Consider the following 27,683-nt stretch of genomic DNA (forward strand, 5'->3'; position numbering starts at 1 on the left):
CACTGAATCTAATATAATATAATATAGGTTATATAATAACCTAATATAGGTAACAGACATTGTGGTGCATCCTCTACCCCACCCTTACTACATGAATATAATAACTATAATCATTATTATTATTATTATATATTATTCCACTATATTATTATTATTATTGTTATTATTATTGGTAGTAGTAGTAATGTATTACTGATTATTATTATGATACCATCTGTGTATATACGTGTATACGAATATACGAATATATGATATTTTACAATTACAACAACATTGTTCATCATATAATCACTATTATAAACAAACTGCCCACAACGTACCCAACATAATTCAACTGTCACCCCTAAACCTTATCTTATATACACCTTGTCATGTCAACTGTCTGTCATTTATCATGTTTTTTCAGCAATAAAATAAATAAATAAATGAATAAGTGTAACACGTCTGTCTTCAGGTTTGACTGAGTTATGACTTGGAGAAGGACTGCATATTTTGATGCAAACTGCAGCTAATGCGTCACATCTCTCCCTCCGAGCCTCCCCCTCACTAATATGAAAAGCGAGTGAAGCACGTCCTGAAGATGTGTACTTGGGTATTAACAGTAAAAAGACACCCACCACTATAAGGTTCCACATGCGAGCAGCTTCGGCCACCAGCGTGGAGACGCCGCTGCAGCCGGGCATCAGGACGATCTTGATGGGCTCGGTGTACAGAAGGTCATACAGCAGCTTGGTGGCTTCTCCTGGGTCACACTGAGAGGACAAAATGAGAAAGTGTTTAATGGACGGACAGATGAACAGATGGATGGGTGGATCAATAATAAGGAGGAGAAATGAATTGCGGTGATTGAGAGAGTCAGAGGGAGAAAATGGGAGAGATAAGAATGTGGGGGGCAGTGAGGTGAGGAATAGGCGGAAACAAATAAGCAATGGAGTGCGGGAGATGGAAGAAGCTCAACAGAAAACAGAGGAGAGTAGATAAAGTAAAGGGAAATGAAATAGAAGTGGCGAGGAGCAACAGAAAGGTCAATGCAATTGTGAGGAGAGAAGACAACTAGGAGAAATAGAAAGACAAGTCAGGGGAAATGGGGAAAAACAAAACAGACGGGGTCAAAATAAAATAAATGAAAATGGCACAAAAGTAGCATAAAGCAGTACTCGAGACGATGCAAATGTGACAAGCTGGAGGAAGAGAAGAAAAAAAACATAATCTGCACACGAGTTCACGTCCACACAGCCAGTGTGTACCATCAAAACACAACACGCCGTCCACAGATCAAGACATAAAAACAGAAAAGCAAGCCAGAAACAAAACAAAAGTGAGCTGAGCGACAACAACAGCAGCCATCACAAGGCATTACAACCCTCCAATAAAGTCATTTACAGCATGTCTAGGTGGTGAGAGTGTGGCTGGAATGATCCATCACTGCTCTGTCAGCCAGATTACCGACAGACCGTCACCGCCGCACTGCTCATCAGAGTCACAGATAAACCAGCCTGACACATCTAATGATTCAGCATGGAAGAGGAGACATGGCTCGCAAACACAAACACACAAACGCATATTTAAAAAAAAAAAAAAAAAATACACACACACTCTCCAGATGAGTGTCACAAGCAATCGTACTGAGGCCGATGACGGCAACAACCAAATATGGCTCCTAATTGGGGTGTTTGTCTCAACAGCTGAATTGTCTCTTTGAGGCAGCCCTGTGATTTTTTCTGAAGAGGTAATCACCACTCAATACCCGGGAATACATAGAATAGCTGGCCTTTTTATTGATTGATGTGTTTTCCATTACCTCTAGATTGGGTGGAATTATAGTGGTGTCATGTCATTGCAGAGAAAGTCAGGACGTTTACATGCACTTAGATAATTCAATCTGAACCCTTTTAAAGCAGCAGAGCTCTGACTGATGACATTCTCACTTTAATATCTCTGCATAGTTTTCTTTATTTGTCCTGGACAAAGTAAGACAATCTGCTTTAATTAATAAGATTTCTCACCCTTTGATTTACTGGGCTATATAAAGGACATGTGTATTTACAATGTGATCACTGCAGACTGTTGAAAACAAAGGTCACAGCATCTGTAATGTCTAATGCATAGGGCTGATTAGGAGGAAACAGGGAAATAACACTGTGAGTTGGACAAAAGCCGAATTTTTAACTATGAGCTAAACCCGTGTCCACGTCTGTATTAAACTTTCATGGCACCCCCTTTAGGTTTTGACTACTCTGTGGTTTTCCTACAGTGAAGTGATTAATTGGCTCAAACAAGCGCACATTCACTTTCAAACCAAGGCCATTACAACCATTATAACACATCCCGTCCATTAACAGCAGGTCCCTTTTTTTAAAAACACACACCCACCACCAAATAATACATTCACTGTTTATTGTCTCCTGCACATCTTCTGAAAAGGGGATTTTAAGCTCGGAGTTTGTCGAGCTGCTTTGGCCACATCTGCTGTTCGCTAGCTCACAATGCTGCTACCAAAAATCACAAGTCTATTGAACCATATTTAGTAAATAATATATTAGATTATGCTGCAGGAATGGTGTGATTAGTTTCAGGTAATAGTTTGATACTGTTACCACCAACCCACAAGATTCAGCCCTAAAACACATACTATTAGTGCTATAGCCCCACCAATAAAGAATATCTGAGACCAAAATTTAAGAGTTCAATATAAATATGGTGACTATATATTGGTTGATAGTAAAATTTAAAACATAAAAAGATGTGATAAACAACAACCTCGATACAGATCCCTTAGATTTGTTTATGAATTGCAACCAGAAGTGGGACATAATAGAAAAGTCTATTAACAAAGTGCCTCATTATGAAAATGCTACAGGCACAACAGAGAGCGTAAACTTTAAAACTCTGAGCTGTAACTAAAGGCAAAGACACGTGTCATGAAAACCTGGTTTGAATCCGGCCGGCTGTCTATCCCCCACGTGACCTGTCAGCCTCTCGACTGCACACTATCAATAAGTTAGCAAAATTCCTAAAATAATAATAATAAATATCTAACCACAGTCTAACCATAAAAGTATGTTTGAACATACCACACCATCGTAAAAGCCAGAGTGGGTGTCGATGGGCTACACCTGCCGGCTCAGTATCTGACACTAAAAACATTTGAGGGAACAGTGGGTTTAACATCAAGCAGCAGAGGAAGTGCATGGAAAGCTGGCTTTTACATCTATGGACTCACTGACCAAAATGAATCCTGTGCACTTGTCCTCAGTTCACTGGGTTAATAGCATTATTACTGACTGGGAAAGCAGCTTTCACAATATTGATGTTAGAAGGGAATCGGTAACCTTGTGCAATGCGGGGCCGAGAGACTGCAGGTTTTCCTCCCAATCAATCACTACGCCAGCTGATTTCACAGGTCGCTTCCTCCTCACTGGTGCTTCTGGGTAAAGTCAGCAGCTGCAGTGTTCACCTGGTTACGAGCCTGAAACCTGCGTCCACGGCTCACGGCTGCTTTTTCCTCCTAAAACGAACTGCTGTCTTATCTACATTTGAGGGAGATGCAGATTGACGCACAGACCTTTTTAAACACTGTCTTTCCCGAAGGTTATTTGTGTTCTTTGTCACTGTGGCTGCCGGCTGGCGGCACGCTGGGAAGAAGCTTGTTAGCTCTCTTGTGTTCCAGCGTTTTAACTTTACCCTGATGAGTGGTACTTCACTGCCTGCGCTGATTATCTTTGAATTATTTAATCAATCTATCATTGCCACCCAACATCATCAGTTTTTAAAAACATCTTGTTTTAATAATTTTCCCTAATTACTCGATGCTCTTAACGTGTAGAAATTAGATTAAAAATTGCTGATTCTGACCTTGTAGAGGTTATTAAAATATTCAAACAGGGCAATGAGCTATTATCCCTCGACGTGTTTAGTCAAAACTATGTTTCTACATATCCTCTAACCGTCAGACAAAATATTTTACAAAGTTATATATATTTTGAATTGGGACAAAGCCGGCAGCAGTGTAGGATTCACGTGTGTCATGTAACACAATGTAGAGGAGGTAAAAGTAAAGAAATAATAAAATGTTAGCTTGGTATCGGAAAGTGACAAGATGGTCCAACTGGACCTGAGCTAGCTGGTTAGCATGCTAACTTCAGTAGAACACTAGGAGTAAGAGAAATAGAAGCTTTCCACCACTGGAGACAGCTGTTGGTGAGTAAAGTAATGGAGTTTGATGCTGGAGTTTGATTCTGACCGGTGAATAAACAGTTAATTAATGCTAATGTCGGCTCTGCAACAGGTCACCTTCAAAAAATATCTTACAAGATGCAAGGCTTTGAGCAGGAGAACTTAACTCATTATGTTTAGAGAAAGACAAAAAACAAACTAATTTATGCTCCTGATTTAATAATTTTGTGCTCTCAAATTAATAACTTGTGCATATTAATTACTATTTTTCTTCCTCTATAAAACCTCTCAGACTCTGTACATATCTGTATTTTTTGTGTACATTTAATATTTTGCCTAATACTATAAAATGAAGCACAGATGAATTGCCCTGGGCCATGCAGGTAGAACCTTCTGAAAGTTGGTTGCTTTGTCTCAGGTTTGTGGAGACTCCCTGGTTTTAACAGAGGTGCTGTCAAGATATGGCCACAGTTTGAATGCAGTTAGCGTAGCAGGCTTGGCTGCTGAGCTTCAATTAAAAAAAAAAAGGGGAAGTTGTTTGCTAGGAAAATATAATGGCATGCATGAGTGAGAAAAACACTTTTATTGGGTGTTTCACTGGTGCCGATCACAAGTGGACAAACATCACTTTTAAAAGCTCAAACATGTCTTAATCATCCCATATAAAATAAGGGTCCCTTAGATGTTCGAATGTGATGTGTGAAATTTAAAGCTAAATAAAGCTTCAATTCTGATATTAAAAGCCTTCTTTTTAATGTAAGAGCAAACAGAGAAGGAAAAGTTTGAGGTTGACTTTAGTCTTTTTCAAGGAATAATTTATCTGTTTCGCTCGCTAATGCTTTTTCCATCCACAGTGAAGCTAATATGAGGAGGTTAACAGGCTGTAAAGGTATATAATGAAGGGGGTCTATTCTTGAACACAACTGCAAAACAGCATCTGACTCTATAATTGAACCTTTCAAACGTTCAGTGTTTTCAATGAGCATAAGAAATGCAACCTTTTGTAACAAAATGGGAACACGATGCTGTAGGAGATGTAAAAGCACACAGACTCCCTTGTGAAAAAAAAAAAAAGAGAGAGAGAAAACAGGGGTGTTGGCAGGTATGCAATAAAGGCTGAGGAATCTCTGCTATTCTTGGAGGTCTCTCTTCTACAACCCTCTGGGGTCATCACCATTTCCACTTTCATTCCCAGCCCTCCTTGGCCCATGAGAGCGCCTGGATTGACGGCCCTAATGCCCTTCACGTACACATTCACATTTACTGACACACACACACACACACAGATTAGTGCAAGTGTGTGTACACAGCCATAAAAGTACACTCATACAGCTACACATACATATATGATATAGCACCGGCACTTCTGTCGCTGCCCTTGGTGCTGAAATTCCCTGAGCTAATATCAGTGCCGATGTTAACATGCCGATGAAGGATTTCCAATCAGTCAAACCCAGCCTGCGAGAACCTTTGACAGAGACTGAAGGTTCCCTGGGCTGAGAAGAACGGGAGGCGCCACTGGCTTGTCATGATACGCTCTGTAATTATGCTCCAGGTTACATTTTTTTTTTTTTTTTTTTTTAAGTGTGACAAGGGGATAAGATAAGGGTCTGGGGGACAGCCTATGCGTTGAATCTCAAAGCGCGTGCAGCTACATCTCCTAATTTCCTCATAATTACATCTGGCACCCCACGCCAGGCTTGTATGCCAACGGACATGCATGAGGACCAGTGATGAATACGGGTTACGCCACAGTGGATGGGAAATTGTGTCACGGCTGCCAATTAAAATGAAGGGCGGAAGTGAGGGAAGCACCTTGGTTCACCATTTCTCTGTATCCCCACTGTCTCACTCCTATCACTGTTAATAATTGATCAAAGTTTGCAGTCTCCGCTTTGATATATCCATGGCAACGGCCTGCGCGGAGAGTGTGTGTGTGTGTGTGTGTGTGTGTGTGTGTGTGTGTGTGTGTGTGTGTGTGTGTGTGTGTGTCTGCACGTACTGAATGTGTGTGTCTGTGTGCGTGTCCGTCCATGTGTGTGTGTGTGTAGATCTCAGAAGGCTGTAAATAGTCTGATGCTGTCGCCAGGATAGCCAGAGAAACAAGTCGTCTGCTACCACAGGGTATCTGCATCCATTAAAAGGACAGGCTGGGATTAAGTGTTGAGCTTCATGAATATTGTATGATGTTGAACAAGCTGAGGACACGCTTGATACTCCCAACCCTAGTGGTCACAAACTGGCGTGTGTTTAGGCACCTGTTTGCCAAATCCAAGTCAAACTTTAATGCATGCCTCACATTCAACGCTGCTGTTTGACTTAAAAGACGCGATAAAAGTTCCTCATCATGATAACGAATTCAGGTCAAAAGAGTCTGATGCATAATTACACTTCTCCAGCCTTGGTTTTAAAATGCAAGCAAACAAAGGGCCAGTTACACCCTTGTCTTAATCTCATGGTTAAACAAAGGCTTGTGCTCACAAGGTGGAGATCTGCTCCTTGACCAAACAAGTCATAATAACTGGATCTAAATATCATAGCTAATTAATCCCTTTTCTTATAATTGCTTTTCTGCCTCTCAGAGGGTAAGATCCTCATTACTATTCCAGCCGGGTGAAAAACGTTTGCAATCAGAGGGTAAAAGCCTCATTCCAAACACACTGTACCCAAAGCAGGAGCAATAAACCCCCCCACCTTGACTTAATTCAAGGAATTAATCAGCATCACTCAGACAATGTTTATACCAGCCTCTTTGAGATGTTCTATTCAAAAGGATCTGCATCTATTTCTCGAGCCGGAGGCGCCAGTGACTCCTGAAGCACGAGGAGTGATGTTTCCCAATCCCTATGAAATCTGTTCATGCTATTGCTTTATCTTTATGTTTATGGCAGCTACATCTGCAGCTGCCTGCTTCACTACACTTGTAATCAGAGGATGCACACACACACACACACACACACACACACATTTGATCTGTTTAGCATTTGATTGCAAAGAACAAGGTGTATGTATAACAGAATATGAATAAGCATGCATTGTACTATCAGCTCTGCATACATTCAGCGTATGAATTTGCACACATATTTTCACAGAGCTGAAACCTTATTTGTTTCTGTGGTGTGCTTCAAGAGTAACTGTGTTGCCATGCCAACTCTCCCTCTCTCTCTCTCTCTCTCTCTCTTTCTCACACACACACACACACTTACACACACATATACACACATACACGCACTCTCTCTCCCTGCTATTCTGTTTAACAGGATTCCAATGCAGAGCCTTGTACACCAATCAGAATAAAGCTCGTAGCAAATTTCTAACCAGTCCCAGTACAGTTAACTGTTTGGTGCCCCTGCCTCTCTCCAGGCATCTGTCCTGCAGCATGATTGATAACAACCCTCAAGAGAGGGGACAGGGAGGGATATCCAGTAATTGTTTTCGTGTCTCTACTCATCCCTCTGTTGAGAAAAATGGTTCCTTTTGGGGAGAAACTTTCAGAATAACAATAAGGACGTGCAGCAACAAGGCGCAAATAAAACAATTTCATTACAAAGATAAATAATGTGCTTTGTGATTAAAGTGTATGGGAGTGTTGTGGGTGGTAAACTGGGGCAGCGGGGGGAAATGAAACCAGTTGGGGGGGCGGATATTGGATTTAAAGTGGTTGATAATGCTGACATTTAAAAATACCACCATGATTAATGATTGATGAGCAACAAGCAGGAGGTGTGTTTGTTCACTTAGCACAAACCAGCACTGTGCATGGTGTGGCAGCCCCCTTTGTTAAGCAGAGTGGGGCCGTCAGGGCTAGTTATCAGCGGAGTGTCCTTTCATGAAAGCTCTTCTTTGAGATCTGTAGCTCGGGAAAAAAAAAAGACAGGTGTTTCTAAAAAAAAAAAAAAAAAAAAAAAAAAAGGCTAAAATGTCCTGTTGGCTTGACCGACTAACATTTCCAATGCCTACCGTGACTCTTGAGAAAACTATGCTAATAATAAAACAGACTCCATAAAGTCTGGGAATGTTGTTGGTTGCAAGAGGAAACATCCGGATTAAACCACCAGAGTGATGACAAGTGACACAGCCCGCAGCACACAAAATGACTGAAGTCAGTTACTCCTCCTGATGGTTTGAGAGGCAGGTCGTTAGATCCCCTCACACACTGACACCTCCTCTCACTCTCCTCCACATGCACTCACCATGCTGTCGTAGTGGATGAGCTCCAGCTCGTAGTCCGGCAGGATGTCGCTCCTGTTGTTCACCAGGTCCAGGGCCATCTGAGCGGAGGGCATGCACGCCTGCCCGCCCGGCCAGCCTCCGCTCATGGGGAACAGCGCTCCGATGTACAGCTTCTTCTTGCCTGCGGACGGCCGTGGCCAGAGGAGGAGAAGGACGGTGAGAGATGCCCGGAGGAACATCGCATTTCTCCACCGCGGAGGACCTCTGCTCGTCACCAGCATGGTTCAAGGTGAGCTGAACCGAGGTCAGCTGGCCCCCGGTGCCGCAGCGGGCGCGAAGGTTATTTCAGGTGCGAATTTATTTTGCAACTAAAACTGAAGTGAACTCAACACGTGTCCGGCTGCTTTGGAGTTTGGGTAAATGATGTTGCGCTTCGCAGATGCTGTGCAAACCAACTATTTACTTTTCATTGCGAGTGTTTAGTAAAAAAAAAAAAAAAAAAAATTTTTTTGCATAATGCGTGGTTAATTATACATGGGCGTGCTGGATATTGTCGGGACAAAGTCAAACACACAGCGGAGTCTCCGCTTCGCAGAGCTCATGTGAGGACGCGGTGTCGCTCGTCGCCGAGATGCTCCGGAGTCAAGTTTCAAGCGAACCTCGGTCCTGCAGTCCAGCACATTTCTGTGCAAGTCCGCACAACTGTTGCGACTAAACGCAGGCTTCGCTTCCTGCTCGCAATCAATCATCAATATCGGATACTGGACAGCGCGTCCCCCCCCCACTCACGACTTTTACGCAAAAGCGACGCGCGAAATTGACACTGGAGTCCGCGCCGAACACGTCAAACGTGGAGGGGAGGGAGGAGGGGGCTGAGTGTGGATTGTGCGCTGCAGCTAAAAAAAATTAAATTAAAAAAAAAAAAAAACACCAAAGCATGGAGCGGGAAGTGAGAGCTGAAGCAGCAGAAATAGCAGGCTACTTCTCCCTCCTCTAACGCAGCCGTATTCCAACAGATGAACCGATGTGCCGCGGAAAAAACAGGCGCGCCAGAGCTCTGCGACTGATCCACTGCAGCACCGGCTGGCTGAGTGAGAGAGAGAGAGAGAGGGAGAGAGAGGAGGAGAGGAGAGAGAGTGAGTCAGGACGAGTCTGAAATGTATACTGAGAGAGAGAGAGAGAGAGAGAGAGAGAGCCCAGGGCTAAATCTCCTCAAAGATTTTGTAATGAGTTACACGCTGAGCTCAACTTAAACAGTTCATCCATCCCACAACCTCATTTTGTCACATTTCCTTCTTCGCGTTTCGCTGCTTTCTCCATCTCTTGCTGCTTCCACTTCTCTAATCAATCTCCGATCCAATCTCCAATCTCCGGCCATGTGGCCTCGATACGTTAAACGCCGATTTAAAGAACTAAGTAAACACCCTCAGAGTCAAAACCCGCTCTCTCCAACTATACGCACACATTTATCAGCAGGTGTCGGCACAGGGTTCATCTATATGCTGAAAATGAAAACCACCACATCATTGACTCTACAGTATTTGATTAGCTTTCAATTAAGATTTGCTCAGAATTCAATTGGAGTTTCACATTTTTTAAAAGCGATAACAGAATGTGCTCACATATTCTCACCATTCAGTTCCACTAAAAGTTGCTAAACACTAATGTTCAACTACAGCTTGGTGCATGTCTCAGAATTACAACTGAATTCTTTTGAAGAATAAATGTTTTTATTTTTTAGATTTTTAGTAAACTACTGCTTTTTAATTAACTACTGCTTCAATTCAATGACCACATTTTAATGTGTATTTGAATGTAGAGCTGCAACAGGCTTTTAAAAAAAAAAATCAAATCAGCCCATGACTTTTTTCTGTTAATCTGTTAATTGTTTTGCCTTTAAATGTCAGAAAATAGCAACACTGAAAAATGCCATCACCTTGGGCTTTAGAATATTAAAACCCAAGGTGGTATCATTAAATTGTTTTGGTTTTTTTTTTGTTTCAAAATTCAAATTCAAGATATTCAGTTTTCACATCAAGAAACAAAGAAAACCAGCAAATCTTCACAAGTAGTGAGCTCAGAGAGGTGATGTTTGGTGTTTTTGCTTTGAAATGAACATGTACAATTAGTCACTTTGCAGAATAGTTGCCAGTATATTAGATGAGATGTAATTATTTGCATTGCACTCACTGCACAGAGTATGTGTAAGACAAACCAGTGGGGTGGTAGAGTAAGAAGCAATGTATCTGTGCACAAAATGAACCATAAAACAATACACACAATGACAGTAGGGTGAGTGCAGCAATCATGTTTCACTAATGCAATGTTAAACATCAGGCTATGTCAAGCTAGTATGTAATATGTAAGGTATAAAGAAACCTGATGATGGCATGAGATGAAGACTCATTCATCCTGAGGGCAACATGAACTTCTGTGCCTAATTTTGTGGCAATCAACGATGCTAAAGAGCCATGAATCTCTGTTTATATTGGCGATCCATCCAATAGTTGTTCAGGTAGGCTACTTTAGTCTGGACCAAAGTGGTGAACCAAGCTACTGGCAGACCAACATCTCCATCCACAGAGCTGCTGCGATTATTGAGACCGTTCAAGGACTGTTCACATTTCTACCAGATGTAGCCTGAGTTTGACCTAAATGCCTCAGTGCTGTTTGACCTGCAGATGCTACCACACAAGAGCAATGTGTAACTCTGCTCTGTAACCACCTTTGCTAATTCATAGACCGTTTCATCGCCCCCCCCCCCCCCCCACACACACACACACACACACACACACACAGCCAAGACTATAAAACGCCACATAAGCTGCTTCGAGAAATCAGCGAAAAAAATGTGGCAGGTGGCATCAATCACGGCCATCATCTCAGTGTGAGAGGAGCACAGACCGTGATGCAGTTAAGGTGGACGGGGGAGACTCTGCACACCTGCTGCAAGAACCCTCTGCTCACCGCACAGTGACGCACAGGGACGCGCAATCACGCACACACCTTTTCACGCATAGACATGCGCATACATAAACACCTACACCCATACAGTCAGGCACAGTGGCCTTTAAGCCTTTGTAGTGATCATACAGTGATCTTTTTTTTTTGGGGGGGGGGGTACGTCTGCCACCATCATTTGATATCACTCGATCCTTTGAGGAATGTAACAGCTCGTTATCTAAGGGAGAAGTGGAAACTCATTGAGGTGGTGACAAAACCTTTTGCCATTTTCATTGACTACACTTTTATTTCATTTCATGCTCATGTTTTTTGCCGTTTAATCGCAATGTAACGTTAGTGTTAGAAGTTCCCTTTTGGAAATTACTTATTGCAGCAATTGAGAAGAAGACCATTATTTCTCCAGTCTAAATTAAAAACCCTCTGTAGTTAGGCGATGGAATATGACTATTATATAACCCTGGTTCATTACCCAAAACTCATTATCCGGATATCTCCATGTAGCGGAGAGCTATTCAGATCCAGCTGCTAACAAGCCCTCTCAGGCTGAGGTGAGTGTAGTGATCATCCGCTGGTGTTTGCCTTCAACTTCCACCTCCTCATCCTCGTCGCCACCCAGTGACCCATCCAAAGCTGTATCAATTATTCAGCCGTGAACTTTACAGTAGTATCTGCTGTTGTGCTCCATAAGCCCGCAGCCAACCCGGGCATCGGGCAGTGCAGTGTTTACAACCCCCATGGTAGCCGGTGCCACATTCAGAGAAGACATTAGCTGTTGCGCAGCCTGGAACAAGATGCAATGGAGACATGAGTGTTGTAACGTGTTGCTGAGCCTCTTTAATGAGGACCGTGTACCGTGTATCTGTGTTGCGTCTGCAGTTTGTACACTGGGCATCCTTCACGATAATGGGCTGTTTTCCTCCTGGCAGAGGCGATAGTGGGCAAAATACTGTTTTGAATGTTCCCTTTTTGACAAAATTGCCAGCTTACGTTGTCCTCCACCTGCAGAATGCATTTTATTCAGGGAGCAGTACAAATCATTGTAAAAAAAAAAAAAAAATGCTCTAGCAAGATATATTGTGTAAAATCAATCAGGCTGTTGTGGTTCCCAAGACGCTGGTGTTTTGTGGATGTAAGGTTTTTCCACAAGGCTGATGGTTACAGTCATATACTGTTTCTTTGTGCAGGGATCAGACTCTAGGTTGCTTAAGTTTGCCTGTTGCACCAGTTAGGGGCACGGTGAAAACTCACACTCATACACTGAAGGGTCAGAATTATTTGCTGATATTGGAATGAGGATTTATTAAGAGCATAAATGTTGGCCAGTATGCTGGAAAATACGGGCTGTAAAACCACCAACTTAGATACAGTATCATCATTACATAATTTGTCCTGCAGCAGCACACTCCTCACTACCATGCTTCCAATACTCTGCAGCATCGCAGTTATTAGAATAATACATCATGTTTGAGTATCAGGGTGGAGGGAAGTCTGTTAAGAATAAGTTCCCTGCCACAAGGGCATAACTTTGGATCAATGTTGTGTGTTTTTATTTTGAAAAAAGGAATCTGCTAAAATCACTATCATCCATCAGTGTTCATCAGCTTTAAAAAGTACTGTCACGTACAAGGCTCAAATTCACAAATTCTCAGCTTAACTTTTTGGGGCGAGACTCTGACAGAACTTACTTAATGTATGTTTTGACACCTGGTGATACTGTACAGATAACATACATGCCAAGCTAAAATCCCAGTGATGCAACCCATCTTCTAAAGGATAAAGGTGCTGACACATAGTATATTTTCTTATTTTCAACAAATCCCATGAGTCACAAGTCCAAAACCAACAATGGACTGATCCCACTTCAAAGTAAATAGCTTATCCCTCTGTGCTACAGACCACCATTGTTGTCAGAAAACTATTAAAAACACATCAGTGAGCCTCCATGCGCCTTGATTACAAGGACCATGGGCATTGTGGTTTATTTTGACTCAATCCCACGTCCACTGTCCTGCTGCTGTAAAGCCTCCCTCGTGCACCAAACACGTATTAATTCACCGCTGAAAATAGTCCCCATCAAATAAAGTTTCTATTTTTGTTTGAGCAACATTTGCTGATCATTTTTAAATTTTTATTAAATTACTTTTTTTTAAAAATGTAACTATATATATTAGACAACTGATAACTTTCATTGCTGATTAATCAGCTGATTATTTATTCAACTAATTGATTAATCAGAAAACTGTCAAATGCAGCTTTGCAGAGCTGAACATGATGTGTTCAAATGTCTTTGTTTTGTTCATCCAAAAGTCCAAAAACTCCAAATATTTTGTTTACAATTATATATGACCTGCTATCCTCTAGTTTAAGAGGCTGGGATCAGAGAATAATTGGCATTGTTTCATTATATTTGCCAAATAATTGACTGAAACAATTACTCAATTATCAAAATAGTGATTGATGATTATTTTTCTATAGACCGACTGATAGATTAATTGACTAATCCTTTCAGCTCTAGTTAGGCAGTCATCAGGAGGCACACGCACATCCAGAAAGGTGCTGGGTGACAATTATCTGCACAAAAAGACAAAAACATGTTTTAATGCCTGTTAGTAGATGTGAAGTCTGGAGTGGCTGCAGAATTTGGATAGAAGCTATTTGTCCTGGCTGTTTGCTGAATAGCTTGAGCTCATTGTGTACCTATGTTTTATTATACTGTACTTGGATGCAATCCTAGTGCATATATGTGCACGCACACACACACGCATGCACGCACACACACAGGGTAGAGCAGCAGACACAGACAGGAGCAGGGTATTAACCTTTCTCCCGCTGAGGAGGCAGTAAGTGGGTGGTGATGGCACATGGAGTGGAGAGAGAGAGGGAGCGGAGCCAGAAGGAGGTCAGTATTGAGACAGTAGATGGAAATTTCTATTTGTGGAAACAGTGTTCTCTGCCGCTTTGTTAATTATGTGTTTGTCAAGTCTGTCCATGACATTTGGAAAGTTTTTTATCAGCAACTCATGGGATTACTTACATAAAACCATATATATATATATCGAGCTCAGTGTCTTATGCTGTGTGAGCGCAGGCAAGTGTGAATGTGTGCATGGACAGTGTGTGTATCCGTGAACAGGAGTGTTTGGCTTATGAAAGGATAGCGCAGGTTTATGCCTGATTCATTAGAGTTACTGTGCACTGTTGTGAGCCTTCCAAGGATTGTAGCAAGTGTATGATTCAATATCTGGCCAATTCCTAATGTGGTGACATAACTGTGCAAGAGGGTGAGCCATCCTGCAACAGCAACAAATGTATTCATCATCCTTGCCAGGGATCAGATAAAATGGATGTACTCGTAGATGTTTTGACCCTTTATTTTCCCAGGGAAGGTTGACTAAGCACATTAGTTCATTTTCAGACTTGACCTGCTGCAAACTCATATACTTTTACTCTCACAGCAACAGAAATGCGCTGCTCTCCTAGCGCTGCGTGTAGGACTGGGGAAAGTGAGCAGAATATTTCACACCTGATTTTATTTATACCTGCGTGGTGACAGACCCAAATCTAGTCTTGTGCTCTCCCTTTTCAGAATCCCTCTTCGTCTTCCAGGGCAGGAGCACAGCAAAAACGATTAGCAGCAAACTAATAAGAATACACAATTCTCATTAAAACTTTGGAATTAAAATTAACTAAAGACATAAGGGGGTTAGTTTGGATGAGCTGGTATGAAAATGCTACCTCAGTAATGATGCTAACCAGCAAATTAAATAGTCTTTATCTTCTCTCTCAGTGCTTTGACTCATAAAAAAAAAAAAGGTTTTGCGAAATACTCAGGGGTAGAAAAATAATGTTCCTCGTATAATGTCTGGTGACGAACTGGGGGAAATGCTGTCAGCTTGTGTATGTGTTCAAACATTATATATGAAAACTAATTTCGTGAACTTCTTTAACCGAGTTTACAGCTTGAAATTAAATTGAACTAAAATTCTCACAGCAGAGAAACCTATAAGTAGACAGGTTGTTCACTGAGGAAGTTTCCTTTTCCTCAGGAGGTCAGATTTTTCCACCTGGTGTGGGAATTTAAACCTTCAGTTACAGTGCAACCACTTGTCAGTGCTTTAGGCTATGGCTGCCCCAAACAGAGACACGCCCGAGCTTGGCTACTTTCTCAAAGATCACTGCTGCCCTCTGGTGGTGACAATATATACATTGCAGCAGCAGCAGTACAGCATTGCACGGCCTTCAGTGGAGCAGGATTTGACTGAGAGATATTTGTGTGCACAGTTACTTTCAGGTACATTACCACTGACTGTATCAACAGACATTTTTACTGGTCTCAGTGAAGAGAAAAGACTGTTATGTGCTGTGACTGAAGATTTAGTCCATCTCATGCATTGATTAATGATTTAACAACTGCACTCTGGAGTAAAATGTCCCTCATTTCTAATTACATTTTTCTGGATGCAGAATTTTCATTAAAAAAAAAAAAAAAAAAGAAGAAGTCTGCGTCCGATATTATTTGTTGAGCCTAGGGTAAGAAAACACAGTTCTTTATTTTGCAATGTAATGTTATATGAAAAAAAATAATGTCTGACAAATAATTCACTACATCACATTTTAGTGTCACATAAGTCCATGGGGTCTGGGCTCTTGTATGTACAATGACATAAATAACAAAACTAACTAACAGTAGGATTTGGATACTGTATCTTATGCAGCAAGAACATGATATTAAGAATGAAAAAGTCCTACCTGTGTAGTTTCTGTCATCTTTGGCAGGCAAACGGAAAAATAGGGGGAAAAGAACAGTGGATTAAAAATACAATTTAGAGGGAAAAAAAAATTACTAGACACAATGGATTATTCTAATTCTGCAATTCAATAAAGCTTTAATCAATTTTTTTTTCTTTTCATGAAATTATTCACCTTTATGATACTGTTGGGTAAGATTTGGTGCAGTAAATCTCAAAATTCAAATGATTGCCCTCCACTAGATGGCAGTGACACATCATTGTAGTTCTCCTGAGAAATGCAACTGTGGGTTTATGGCAAGCACTAACACTTGGCAGGAAGTCCCTAACTGTGGTAGGTGTTACGTAATCTTATGATATTTTACAGGCATACCATTAGAATACACCGAAAACCTTTAAATCTAATAGTTATATGGTGTAGCTACCATACAAAATCTTATAGTAATATTTTAAGAGATTTAAACAGTACCTGAGTACAGTGTAGGTATTTACTCATCAAAAAAACTTTTATAAAACGTCTATTTTTTTTTTTACTCATTATAAAATAAGTAGCCTACTTTCAACTACCCAGTCCAACTGTGCTGATAATTCCATCTTTCATCCCTTGTAATGCCACCATTCCCATAGCAACTTTACTAGTTGCCATGCCAACTTCTCTGATAACCAGTTGGCAATCTCGTTTCTTTCAGTTCTTTGTTTCATCTATGTGTTTTTCCTAAATCCTCATTTATTTGCACTAATTTAACTAACTATTTGCACTTTGGACAAAATCTCTCAGACGGTAGACGTGCCAACTGTTGTAGCTGAAAACTCTTGGGTGTCAGTGACATACCCACTCACACTCTCACATTACACTCAGTGACTGCTTATCCTGCGTATATCTTCATGTAGGGCACATCCGATTTTCGCTTTCATTCATCGCTCATCTTACCTGCCTGCTCTGCCAACAATGCAGAGTAGCCTCAGTGGATTACACTCTTGATTGGCTGGATCATTTATTGCCTAGCAACCATGCTAGACCATTGGGAGAACAGGTGTTTGTAATTATGTGTCATCTTTAAAGCCCTATGTTCCCGTTTTTGTGAGGCTGAATGCGAAACCTGTAAGTGAGCCACGTCAGTGTGATGAAATGGCAGTGAATGTGTTATTTTTATTTGATTACAATGAACATTTCTGCCAAACAAGAATCAGCTAGGCATCTACACAAATTCACTGGGACTACAACTGACTCTTATTTTCATTATCATTTTATCTGATTATTTTCTCAACATTGCTTTAGACTATTAAATGTCAGAAAATATAGAAAAAAAATGCTTATCATAATTTATTAGAGGCCAAGGGGATGTCATTAACCCTATAATGCCAAATGCATCAAATTTGATACAAGCATTTCTGAGACCTATTGCATCACCTTATGGTAAAAACTTCACTCAAAACCCTCTTGTATCCAATCTGACACTTGTCTTCCAACCCCTGGTGGATCCCTTTATCACTACAACAATTCAAACACAGCACATGGGACAATCCAAGTTGGCCACCTTCAGATAGTTCCCAACTCACTGGATCAAGGTCAAGAAAATTGCAATTTTTACGATTTTCCAGTGACATTTTCTTTGAAATTTTTAGTAATATTCTTACATGAACACTTAATCTGTTGAAGCAAGTTATAATTACATAATTTTTTTGCATTTTAGTATGTAGTAAAATCGTGTATAAAATTTGGAAAAACCTATATGCAAATAATTTTTTTTTTTTCAAATTTTGTGAAAGGGCCAAATCAAGGTTCCAGATTCAAGAAATCAGAATTTTCTGTCCATTATTTCTGGGGTCAGGCATTACAGGGTTAAATAACTTGTTAAATCCAATACTGACAAAGACATTTAATTTAGTGTCATATATGACGACGAAAAGCATCTAATCTTCACATTTGAGAAGCTGGAACCAAAGTTATGATTGGTATATTTGCTTCAAAAACTTAAACAATTTATAACTTATAAAAATAGTTGCAGATTAATTGTCAGTAAATGAATATATTACTGGATTAATTGTTTTCGCTCTCTGAGCCTAAATCATAAAAGGTAAAACTTTAAGCCCCCTATTTAGTATTCATTAGGAGTACATAATCATCTCATAAATAATTTTTAACAAACCACAGAGTAGTTATAAGCAGTGAATGGAATTCCACCACTGCATAATTTTACTAATTTGACTGTAACTGGCAGCTTGATGTAAAATCTCATTTAGTCACATTACGGCTGAGGCACTCACAGAGGCAGGTGGGTTTAGGTGCATCCCACTTGCCCAGCTTAGTGCAATGGCTGATGTTTCTGCCCTCCAGGATGAAGCCAGCATGGCAGCTGTAATGGAGCACTGTCCCTTCCACTGGGGGTCCGGGAGGCTTCACTGTCACCCGGCCGTTCTCCAGAGACGTCCACACTCTTGGGCACAGCAGCACTGAAAATCAGAAGGAGCACGAGAGAGAGAGCGAGACAGAGAGAGTTATAGGAAGATAAATATGTAACTAGAATGGCAGTCAGCAGACATACCTCTGCCAAGGCCAAATCTTACAAAGACACAAACAACTAACCAATAAACACACACACGGGTGAGGGAAATAACTGGGGAGTGGAGATGTAGTTGACATAAATGTGTTTTGGAGGAAGAAATAACAATAGTTTTACAAAAGCTAGCTTAGCAAGGTTAGCTAACTAACCTTAAAGAGGGATATTGGTGTGTTGGCAACTTGGTGGCAGTGAAACACACTCTGAATACAACACTGATATAAAATCACATCATAAAGTTCATACAGTGAACGTGTTAGCAAACAGCTGACTATTTGCACATCCAGCAGCCACGGAGCAACATTACCCTTTATTTTTAGTTTCTACCGACTCCTGAGGGAAATATCAAGCTCTTCAGCTGCCAAATGCTCCACTATGCTCACCAACTAGTCACTAAGCATTTGGTGCTGGACAGGTGGTGTGTAGTGGGTTTCTTTCTTTTTTTTGTTAAAAATGTTCTGCCTGCTGCAGCTGAAAACTAAGTTGATGAGAGAGCTGCGTAATAAGGTGATAACTTTATGAGATTGTCCATACGAGTGACCCCTTTTAATTTATACATTGTAATTTGAGCCATAGTTAAAAACATGTGCAGCTTTAATCAGAATGAAAAATCTAAATGGCCGACTGAAAAGTGGTAAACTTCACTTCAAAGCCATTTCAAAGCCACAGTGTGACTTATGCGGTCCGGGCCCTGTGAACACCACACAGAAGGTGAGAACCACTGTTCATTTTCTGTGGGGCACAAGTGAATCTCTACGCCAAGCAACACACGGCTGAGTAAAAAAAGGAAGGAGTGAAATTTTTCTAACAGCCGCACTGTATTTTGCTGAAAGACAACAAAAAAGCAATGCAGTGTTGGAACAGGAAGTTTAGTGTTTACCCTCTGTGGAGGAGATCATTGTACCCCTCTTTTCTCTGTCCCTGGCCTCCGGGATTACAGATAAAAACATAAATGAAGAGCTACTTGGTGCAACATCACAAACATTTTGGAAGAACTTACAAGTTGCTTATTTAACGTTAAGGTGACCAGGTTTCTGAAATGGGGACATTTCCAGTCCCATCAAATTGGGTCACTCTTCGGACCCTTCACACTGACTCTGTCAGTCTTTCCCTTCCTCTTTTCTTCACTTGTCTCCTCCTTTCCTTCTCTTTACCTTTCCACATAATTCTTCACTCTCCTCACTTTACTCTTTTTACTCTCTTAATGTTTCCTTCAACAATAAATAATGCACTATTAGATAAAATATTTTGGTTATCAGATTTCCATTGCTTGCCTCATTTTCACTCTTCTTCCTATCCAGTCTTCCTCCTCTCCTTCCTCTCTATTCTCTCTACAGGGATTAATTAAAAGAAAGAAAAATCTTGCGAGGGATTTATTTATTTATTTTTTGTTAGGCCAGTCATATTTCCCATCTACAATTTGTAAAACAAATTACTGAGGCGGCCCTCATTAGCCCTCCCATCTGCTGTGCAAACACCATATATGTTAAATATGTTAAATTAAAAATAATGCCCTATATTTATAGATTGTATGGTAGCCTACATACAAGTAGATTATATGCCTACAATTCAGCTCTCAATCACCTGGTAGTATGATTCCTCAGTCCCATGACCCCACCCCTGCATTTCCTCCTGGTTGTGATGTTTTGTGCTCATGCAGTGGATTCACTTGACACTTGCTAGTTTCTGGTCGAGTTTTACACAGCAGTCCTCTTTAAAACTAAGCAAGCAAATGGTTAGTAGTAGGAGAAGGGTGACATGAAGCTGCTATAGCGAGCAGCCATCCTCCTCTCTTAGCCAAAATCCTATACAACGTTTGCTGTAATGCTCACATCGCTGTTGGACTCATTTATTTGCAGCAAACTGAAATTTAATGATATTAGCTTAGCCTCTAGTAAGCCAAAATGCTATGCTAGCACAATTTCACTGGAAATGCTAACAGCATGCTAAAATACTCTGAGTGACAATACTTGCACGTTTAGCAGATAAAATGTTTTTACTTTTGCAGATATTTGTCAATATAGTTCACAGGTTAGATAAAAGAAGAGCACTGTTAGCAAAACAATAACAAAATAAAGCCTCGAAATAAAGACAGTAGTTTAAATAGTTTCTGGTTATTGCTGCTGCTAAAATGTCCCAACACATTTCTCCAACAACTGAGCAAGCACTAGATAACATAATAGAAATGAGCAACAAGTTAGAAATGTTTTACCTAAACCAATGACTGATGCTGAGGTTTAAATTAATTCATCATGTGAGATTATTAATAGCTCTTGTGGGGCTTTATTTCTTAGATGTTTGTGTTAATGTAGCCTGTTACTTTCAGGTATTGGATAAACCAAGGGAAAGCATCTGGACATTTTCCAGCACATAACCCAAATACAGTACAGGCACCGTGTAATACAAATTTGAAGTAAGAAAGTCTGAAAATGTAACCTTAACTGCCTAATGAGCCATTTTATGTTAATTACCTGTAAGAAATAAATTAGGCAGAAGCTTTGCCTTCTTGGTTTGAATTCTTGACAAAATGCCCGAGCTCTTGAATATAATTCTGTTAAGCTGCCGAGTTTGTTGAATCTTCCTTCCAGCATGTGAGCACATAATAAAACTCCAATCTGCACATTGCAGCTTGTGCTCTTACATAAGCCAGAGAAAACAAAAAAATACTGCTTTAGAGAATGCACTCTTGGGAAAAATAAATTCCACTAATGTTAAATGGGAACTGAAAGAACAAAAACAGAGATATAACAGGGATTTGATTGGATCGGTGGCCTTATTTTCAGTATTTGCAGAGGCACTATAGACATGATCTAGGTAGGAATTCAGGCTTCACTGTGGAATAACAGAATTTGGGTTTGCAAGCAAAGTTTGCAGAATACACACTTACCACACTAACCATGTAAAGGCAACAAAACATCATAATACTATAATATATATATATATTAATTACAAAAGGACATAACATCTATCATGTGGACGCTAAGCAAGCTTGCTCCTTTATTCATTACCACAATCTAAATATTAGAGCTCCGAAGCTGTACCAAGCAAGCATCTGCCCAAGCTATTCTCCATGGGTGTATTGCACATAAGTTTGCATTTATGTATTTATATAACCCTTCATCAAACACAGATATCTCAGAGTATACAAGCAGACGGCACAAGGCACAGCAAAATAACAAATATATTCATAGCTCAGAATTCAACAAATTCATGTTTACAAGCTGTGGTTGGTGACATATTACCTGTGCAGCAAGCGGAGGATTTCACCGAAATTATTTCTGAACATTCAACCAAAATATGTGACAAAATAATACCAGTTCAAAGGTCCACTTACTAGCTTTTTTTATCTCATGAGCTTCATCAGCAAATGGCTCACATAAAAACAAGAGGTTTTAGGAAATATACTGTATTTTTATTTGATCACTCAGAAAACAGTCAGCCAATCAGAAGAAAAGCTCAGAGCCTCTCTTCTCATCAGCCTGTTTTTGTTAGAGCTCCAGAGAGAAGCCTAATAGATATATAAAACTACCAAAGATGGTTTTTATTACTTAAAACCAGAAATATATCTTTCATGGAAATCAAAACATCAATTATCACACCAGAAAAGTGTAAAATATGGGACCTGTAAAGTGGCTATAATAGATTTTTTTTTATTATATATTAAATGATAGCATGAAAACCATTCGACAATATGTAAGCAGTCACTCATAGTGTTGAACCTACAGACAATCATCACCCAAATCAACACCCATCAGCTTTAAAGATCTTTATGTTTCATCTCATTGTTTAGCTGTCATGGTGCAACTTCGCTTTTCAGGCTCATCATTTTTGGACTAACTGCTCAGCACCAAACAGTAGACAGACACAGTGAGTGACTAGGTGCTGGACACAGTGGAGCAATTAGCAGCCAAAGAGCCAGATATTTCCCTCGGGAGTTGGTGGAGACCAGAAACAGAGTTGAAAGAGCGATTATTTTATCCAGTGGACAGAAACACAAGTACAAATGACCGGTAATGTTGCTGCTGGATGTCTCAATTAAAAAAAAACTGTTTACAGAAAATTCACCATCTCAACTTAAAAAGTGATGATATGTCAATGTTGTGTTCACAGCTTGTTCCTGCTGCTTCCAAGTGGCCAGAAAATCAGTTAGTGCAGGTTTTAAAATGATGGGAAGTCCTGTAGGAAGCCAGAACAGTAAAAGGCTGCTTTTATTTCATGTGAGCTCCACTTACGATTACATCACTTTACTTTAATGTGGATTTTCATATTAGTACTGTAGAGAATAAAAATAACTCAGTTCGCAATCCTTAGAAAAAAGTGAGAGTGAAGGTTGCAGAGTATTTCACAGTTTCCTCTGTGTGTAGTGTAAACGAGGAGGGCGCTAACATGCTGTCAAAACAACTTAGATTTTATTTTATTGTAATTTGTGGCTTTAATTTGATGTTGTTCCACCAGATAGGACATGTAAGAACTGATTATGATGCTGTCTGGAAAAATGAAAAATGAAAACGAGATAAAAAAAAAAGAGAGGAAGACAGGATAAAAAAAACAGATGAGAATTAGACCAAAAAGGACTTACAACATCTGCTGTGCTGCATCATGTCTGTCCATGTGCCATTGGGTAAGCACTTTCTGACCTTTGGCCCCACGATTACCCGGTTTCCTCTGCAGATATACTCGATCTCATAATCCACTGGAAGAATCTGCACACTGCGGATCTGTAAGAGAAACATAGACGAAGAGAGATTGGGAGGAGAAGAGACAGTAATTAAGGAGTGATGGATGCTCTCTCATACCTGTTTTCCTAATCCAGTCAGGGACCCTCTTCGTTCTGTCTCAGTGCAGTACTGGTGCCATATGGCTGTGAGAATGAGGCTCCACTCGGAAGAACATTTCATGGCAATATTGTCTGAATTGATGGGCTGTCACACAGTGAATTACACCTTCTCTCTGGTTCGGAGTGGGGGGAAATAAACTGGATTGCTCATGCTTTATGTTTCAATTTCGTGTTGAGGTGTGTGTCTGTACTGTATGTGTGTGCATGCAAGAGGAGTGACATGACAAGAATGAACTTTCACACTGAATGTATGTTAAGTAGTTAAAGGTTCTGTAAACGATCATGGCTGCCACAATATGTTGCATTAAACCACCAACATCTCAGACCGAAACAAATGCTTCGCTGGCCACAATGAAGCGTTTGTTCCTTCGCGTTCTCAGTCAGTGTTCTGGGGCCCAGTGAAAGTTGTAACTAAACACACAACAAGAAGCACAACAAAATAAAGTTACCCCGTCTACACAAGAGCCAACAAGAACCAATCCAGCCACAACCATTAGCCCACGCTGCTATTGCTGTGATGTGCTCCGTAGCGATGCTGGTAGTTAGCCAGCTAGCAACAGCGACATTTGCCGAACACATTCTTAATATTGATAACAGCAAGTTAGCTAATGTTGTCATGCTACTGCAGCAGGTCACTAATGAAAACAGACATGTAACATTATGTAGCCATCAAGTTACTCCTCTCCTCTCTGTAAAGCTAGACCAGTATTGACTCTTGGTTGGGCTGGGAAAGAAATTCAGCCTTGGACTTATTGGCTATATGAACAACACTGATGGAGCCAGTACAGATACTGACAGAGCTGTAAAAACACTGATGGAGCCGGTCAGCCAGTAAAAACTTTACGGATGTTTTGCCAACTGGAATCTGAGCCAGTAGTCCCCATGGCCAGTTTGTCTGTTCTCTGTCTCTTTCTTTGTCGGGGACCTTTTTAGACAAAAATGTGGTTTCTTTATTAAAGGAATCTCTGGAAGGTTGCCTTCACCTGAACACAGCTTACTGCACTCTGTCATCTGGCATGTGGGTGGTGCCTGTGTTTTTATAAGCTGGGGAGTACCAGATTTAACAGGAGGGACTCACATGCACAAACATGCACATGCACTAAGAGAGAAACTCATAGAGGGGGTGTGGCTTCACTCTCTGCTGAGGACACCATACTCCACTATCTTTACATAGAAAACAGTTGTTTGCTGCTATTGTTTAAAATCTTGTTTATAGAACCTTTAAAGGAAGAATGAATGGGCAAATCAGTGCAGCAATATGAGCCAAGCTCCAAAACCTCTGGATCCTACATTTCCCATATTGCAAACTGATCATGTCTATAAACTCTGCTGCCTCAGTTCCCAACAAAAGATTTCCATTAACAATTTGCAGTCTCCATATGACATTACCAGGGAATTTGTTTCCCAGACTTGACAAACTGATTGTATATTGCATGTCAAAGTTACAAAATGTCCCTTTTATCGAGGCAATAGATAGATATTTTGTGAAATCTGCTTAGCTGTGCCAAGAGATGAGAGGTTTAATACCACACATACCATATATAACATCGTCGATTAGGGAGCTTTAAAGGCACTGGAGGGCAGATCTTCTTAACTTTAGGCAAAGCCAGGCTAGCTGTTTCCCCCCATTTCCAGCCTTTACACTAAGCTAACATAAGCTAACTGCCTGCTTACTGTACAGATGTGAGACTGGTATCAATCTTCTCATCAAACTCTCGACAAGAAAGCTAATAAATGTATTTACCAAAATGTCTTGTTTTATATGCACGAATGCAACCTACTTTTTATTGATGCTACTCTTCTTAGACAGTGTCATTATTAGTCAATATTATTATCATTACGTCATGAGCTGAAACATCCCTCATCATATGAATAATAATCACAAGCTATTCTTTTTTATTGATGTAGTGTCACCACTTTATTTCTCAAACTGACATATTGTTTTATATTTACGTGACAGTTGATACACAATTGGCAGTTACAGTGTTTGCTGCCTAATATTTGTGCATATAGAATATATATACTATATTCTGTGTTATTTATTTTGAAAATCTTCAAGCTAACTGTGGTTTAACTTGTTTGATTTGACAGGTGAGCTGCTGTAATTAACACTAACAGTCTTTTCTGTACCTGTTCTTGGGTCAGGCCTCTGTAGCGGATCCCTCCATCCCTGGGAGGCCGGATGATGGCACAGCCTGAAGAAAAGAAGAAGAGGAAGGAGAATGAAGGAAGATAGATGACAAGAGCAGAGAAGGAAACCTCTGTGTGCAGATAATGTATCTATATTACAGCAATATGATCTATTGTCAATTTAACTGACACGTTCCTCACTACACAAATTACAGTGTTTTATTCAGGCTACTTAGCAATCTCTGTGGAGTTACTTGTGTCCATTAATGCATATTGTAAACAGACACACGCAGCGAACACACAGACTGAATCCCAGTCACAAGCACACACAAATTACCTCCAGCTGATGAATTATGTATGGGCTCAACAAGAGACGGAAGAGAATAGAGAATAATCAGAAACAATAGCCGTGCCATCTCTGGATCTGAAAGAGAAGGAAGGGGGGGAAAGAGGTTATAACAGGAAGTAGGAAAATGTGACAGGGAAATTGGGGGTTTTACAGAGAGACAGAAGCAGAAATGAGGCAAAAAGAAAAAGGGTTACTGAGAAAATACACTATTAATGCTACACCTTCATCCTCAGATACAGTCTTTTTTTGGTTCACTGCTGTCCTTCTGAAAGGGATGCAGCAACTTTTTGGCAAAATGAGCTCCTTTTTCAACCTGCCTGCCTGCGCACACACAGGATGAGCTTCTGTTTGTATGTACAGAGCGGACAGCTCAGGTTCACTTGATCGCCAGCTTCGCTTCATTTCAAAGGCTTTCAGCTCAGGTTTTGAGGCCTGATAGTGAAGTTGTTGAAAAGTGGCTGGCCAAAGAAACATTTCCCACCAAGGCAGAGTCAATAGACTTTAGAGTTTTCTTCATGTCGGGGTAGAAAACTGCTTGTAGACCATCGACACAAAAGCTTTCGATTTTAAAGCAGAAAGGTGTGTTGACAGCTTTTTAAGGCACAATGACTCATCCCACCCCACTGGCAATGAAACTCTGAGATATATTAAAAGAGCACATCACTGATTTAGCACTGCAAACTTGTCAGACTCACAATGGACAGCTCAGACAAAATCAAGCATATATTGATTACAATTATAGTCCTTTTCATTCCATGCATTCTTCCTCCTTGTCGACGCCCAGTGCCTACTGCAACGATTAGCTGATTAATCAATTAGTTGATCGACAGAAAATTCAACTGCAACTGTTTTGACAGACTTTCTCTGGTTCGAGCTTTGAAATTGATGCTTTTCTTCCTCATACGTGACAGTCAGCTGAATGTCTTTGGGTTTTGGACTGTTGGTTGGACAAAATAAGACTTTTTCTCTAGGAAATTGCAACAGGCATTTTTCACTATTTTCTTACGCTATACAGAGCAGACTATTATTACAAATCATCAGCAGATTAACTGGTATTGAAAATAATCATTAGTTGCATCATTAGTGCCTAGTTCGTGCAGAGGTTTGGGTGTGTTGTGGTAGTAACATCTAATTTAGCCTTGAAGCAGAGCCGAGGATGAGGAGGGGGCTACAGGGGTCTGGTAACTCCACTGCCCCCAGACTTCACACAGCTCCCTCTGGAGCCACAAAAGCCTTTATACAACTTTTTTTTTTCCACATATGCAGGAGTCCTTCAGCTGTAAACAGACTTTGAAGTGTGAAACTAGAGGCGTTCCCCTCTAAATGAAGAGTGAATTTACATTTAAATAAATAAATATATTGGTCCTGTCAACAAATAGCAAAGAGACAATCTTGTCACCATGTAAGGCCAAGTTATTACATCACTTAAACCTGACTGGATGTGTACAAAGACACTGCCAGAATGTGCAGATTCACAGATCAGTGCAGAATGAGTGTGTTATGTTAAGCAGCAAAAAGTCAAAAGACCCTTGAGTCCTGTGAGCCACAGCGCCTCGAGTACTGGCAGGCAGGGAAACACACACACACACACACACAAACACACACACATGCACAACCGACTTATCAATGATAAACACATTATATATAGCGGCTCATTTGCAGTTTTGAATAATAAATGTTGCTTTATGGGGTTGTCACACATGCATAAACATAAACAAGGCAAGGCAGCAAGGGGGTGGGGTGTG

The 27,683-nt window shown here is 40.5% G+C and overlaps 1 protein-coding gene across 4 annotated transcripts in view; it reads right to left on the reverse strand.

Moving 5' to 3' along the window:
- gabbr1a (gamma-aminobutyric acid (GABA) B receptor, 1a) overlaps positions 1 to 27,683 on the reverse strand; it is a 76,062-nt gene that overhangs the window by 42,404 nt on the left and 5,975 nt on the right. For 3 of the 4 annotated variants that reach the window (XM_071470595.1, XM_071470596.1, XM_071470594.1), the window contains exons 2-8: positions 25,927 to 26,013; positions 25,590 to 25,654; positions 23,202 to 23,340; positions 18,330 to 18,515; positions 16,063 to 16,080; positions 8,370 to 8,530; positions 618 to 752 (exon numbers count right to left, since the gene is read on the reverse strand). In XM_071470595.1, coding sequence (XP_071326696.1) covers positions 618 to 752; positions 8,370 to 8,530; positions 16,063 to 16,080; positions 18,330 to 18,515; positions 23,202 to 23,340; positions 25,590 to 25,654; positions 25,927 to 26,005 — 783 coding nt within the window. In that variant the 5' untranslated portion in view covers positions 26,006 to 26,013. Of the gene's footprint in view, positions 1 to 617; positions 753 to 8,369; positions 8,531 to 10,728; positions 10,806 to 16,062; positions 16,081 to 18,329; positions 18,516 to 23,201; positions 23,341 to 25,589; positions 25,655 to 25,926; positions 26,014 to 27,683 lie in introns of those variants that run through there. The other variant, XM_071470597.1, reaches the window with a different exon arrangement.

Source organism: Trachinotus anak, unplaced genomic scaffold (assembly GCF_046630095.1).
Source record: "Trachinotus anak isolate AG129_WGS33_773 ecotype Australia unplaced genomic scaffold, CSIRO_AGI_Tana_v1 ptg000032l, whole genome shotgun sequence".
Classification (NCBI taxonomy): Eukaryota; Metazoa; Chordata; class Actinopteri; order Carangiformes; family Carangidae; genus Trachinotus; species Trachinotus anak.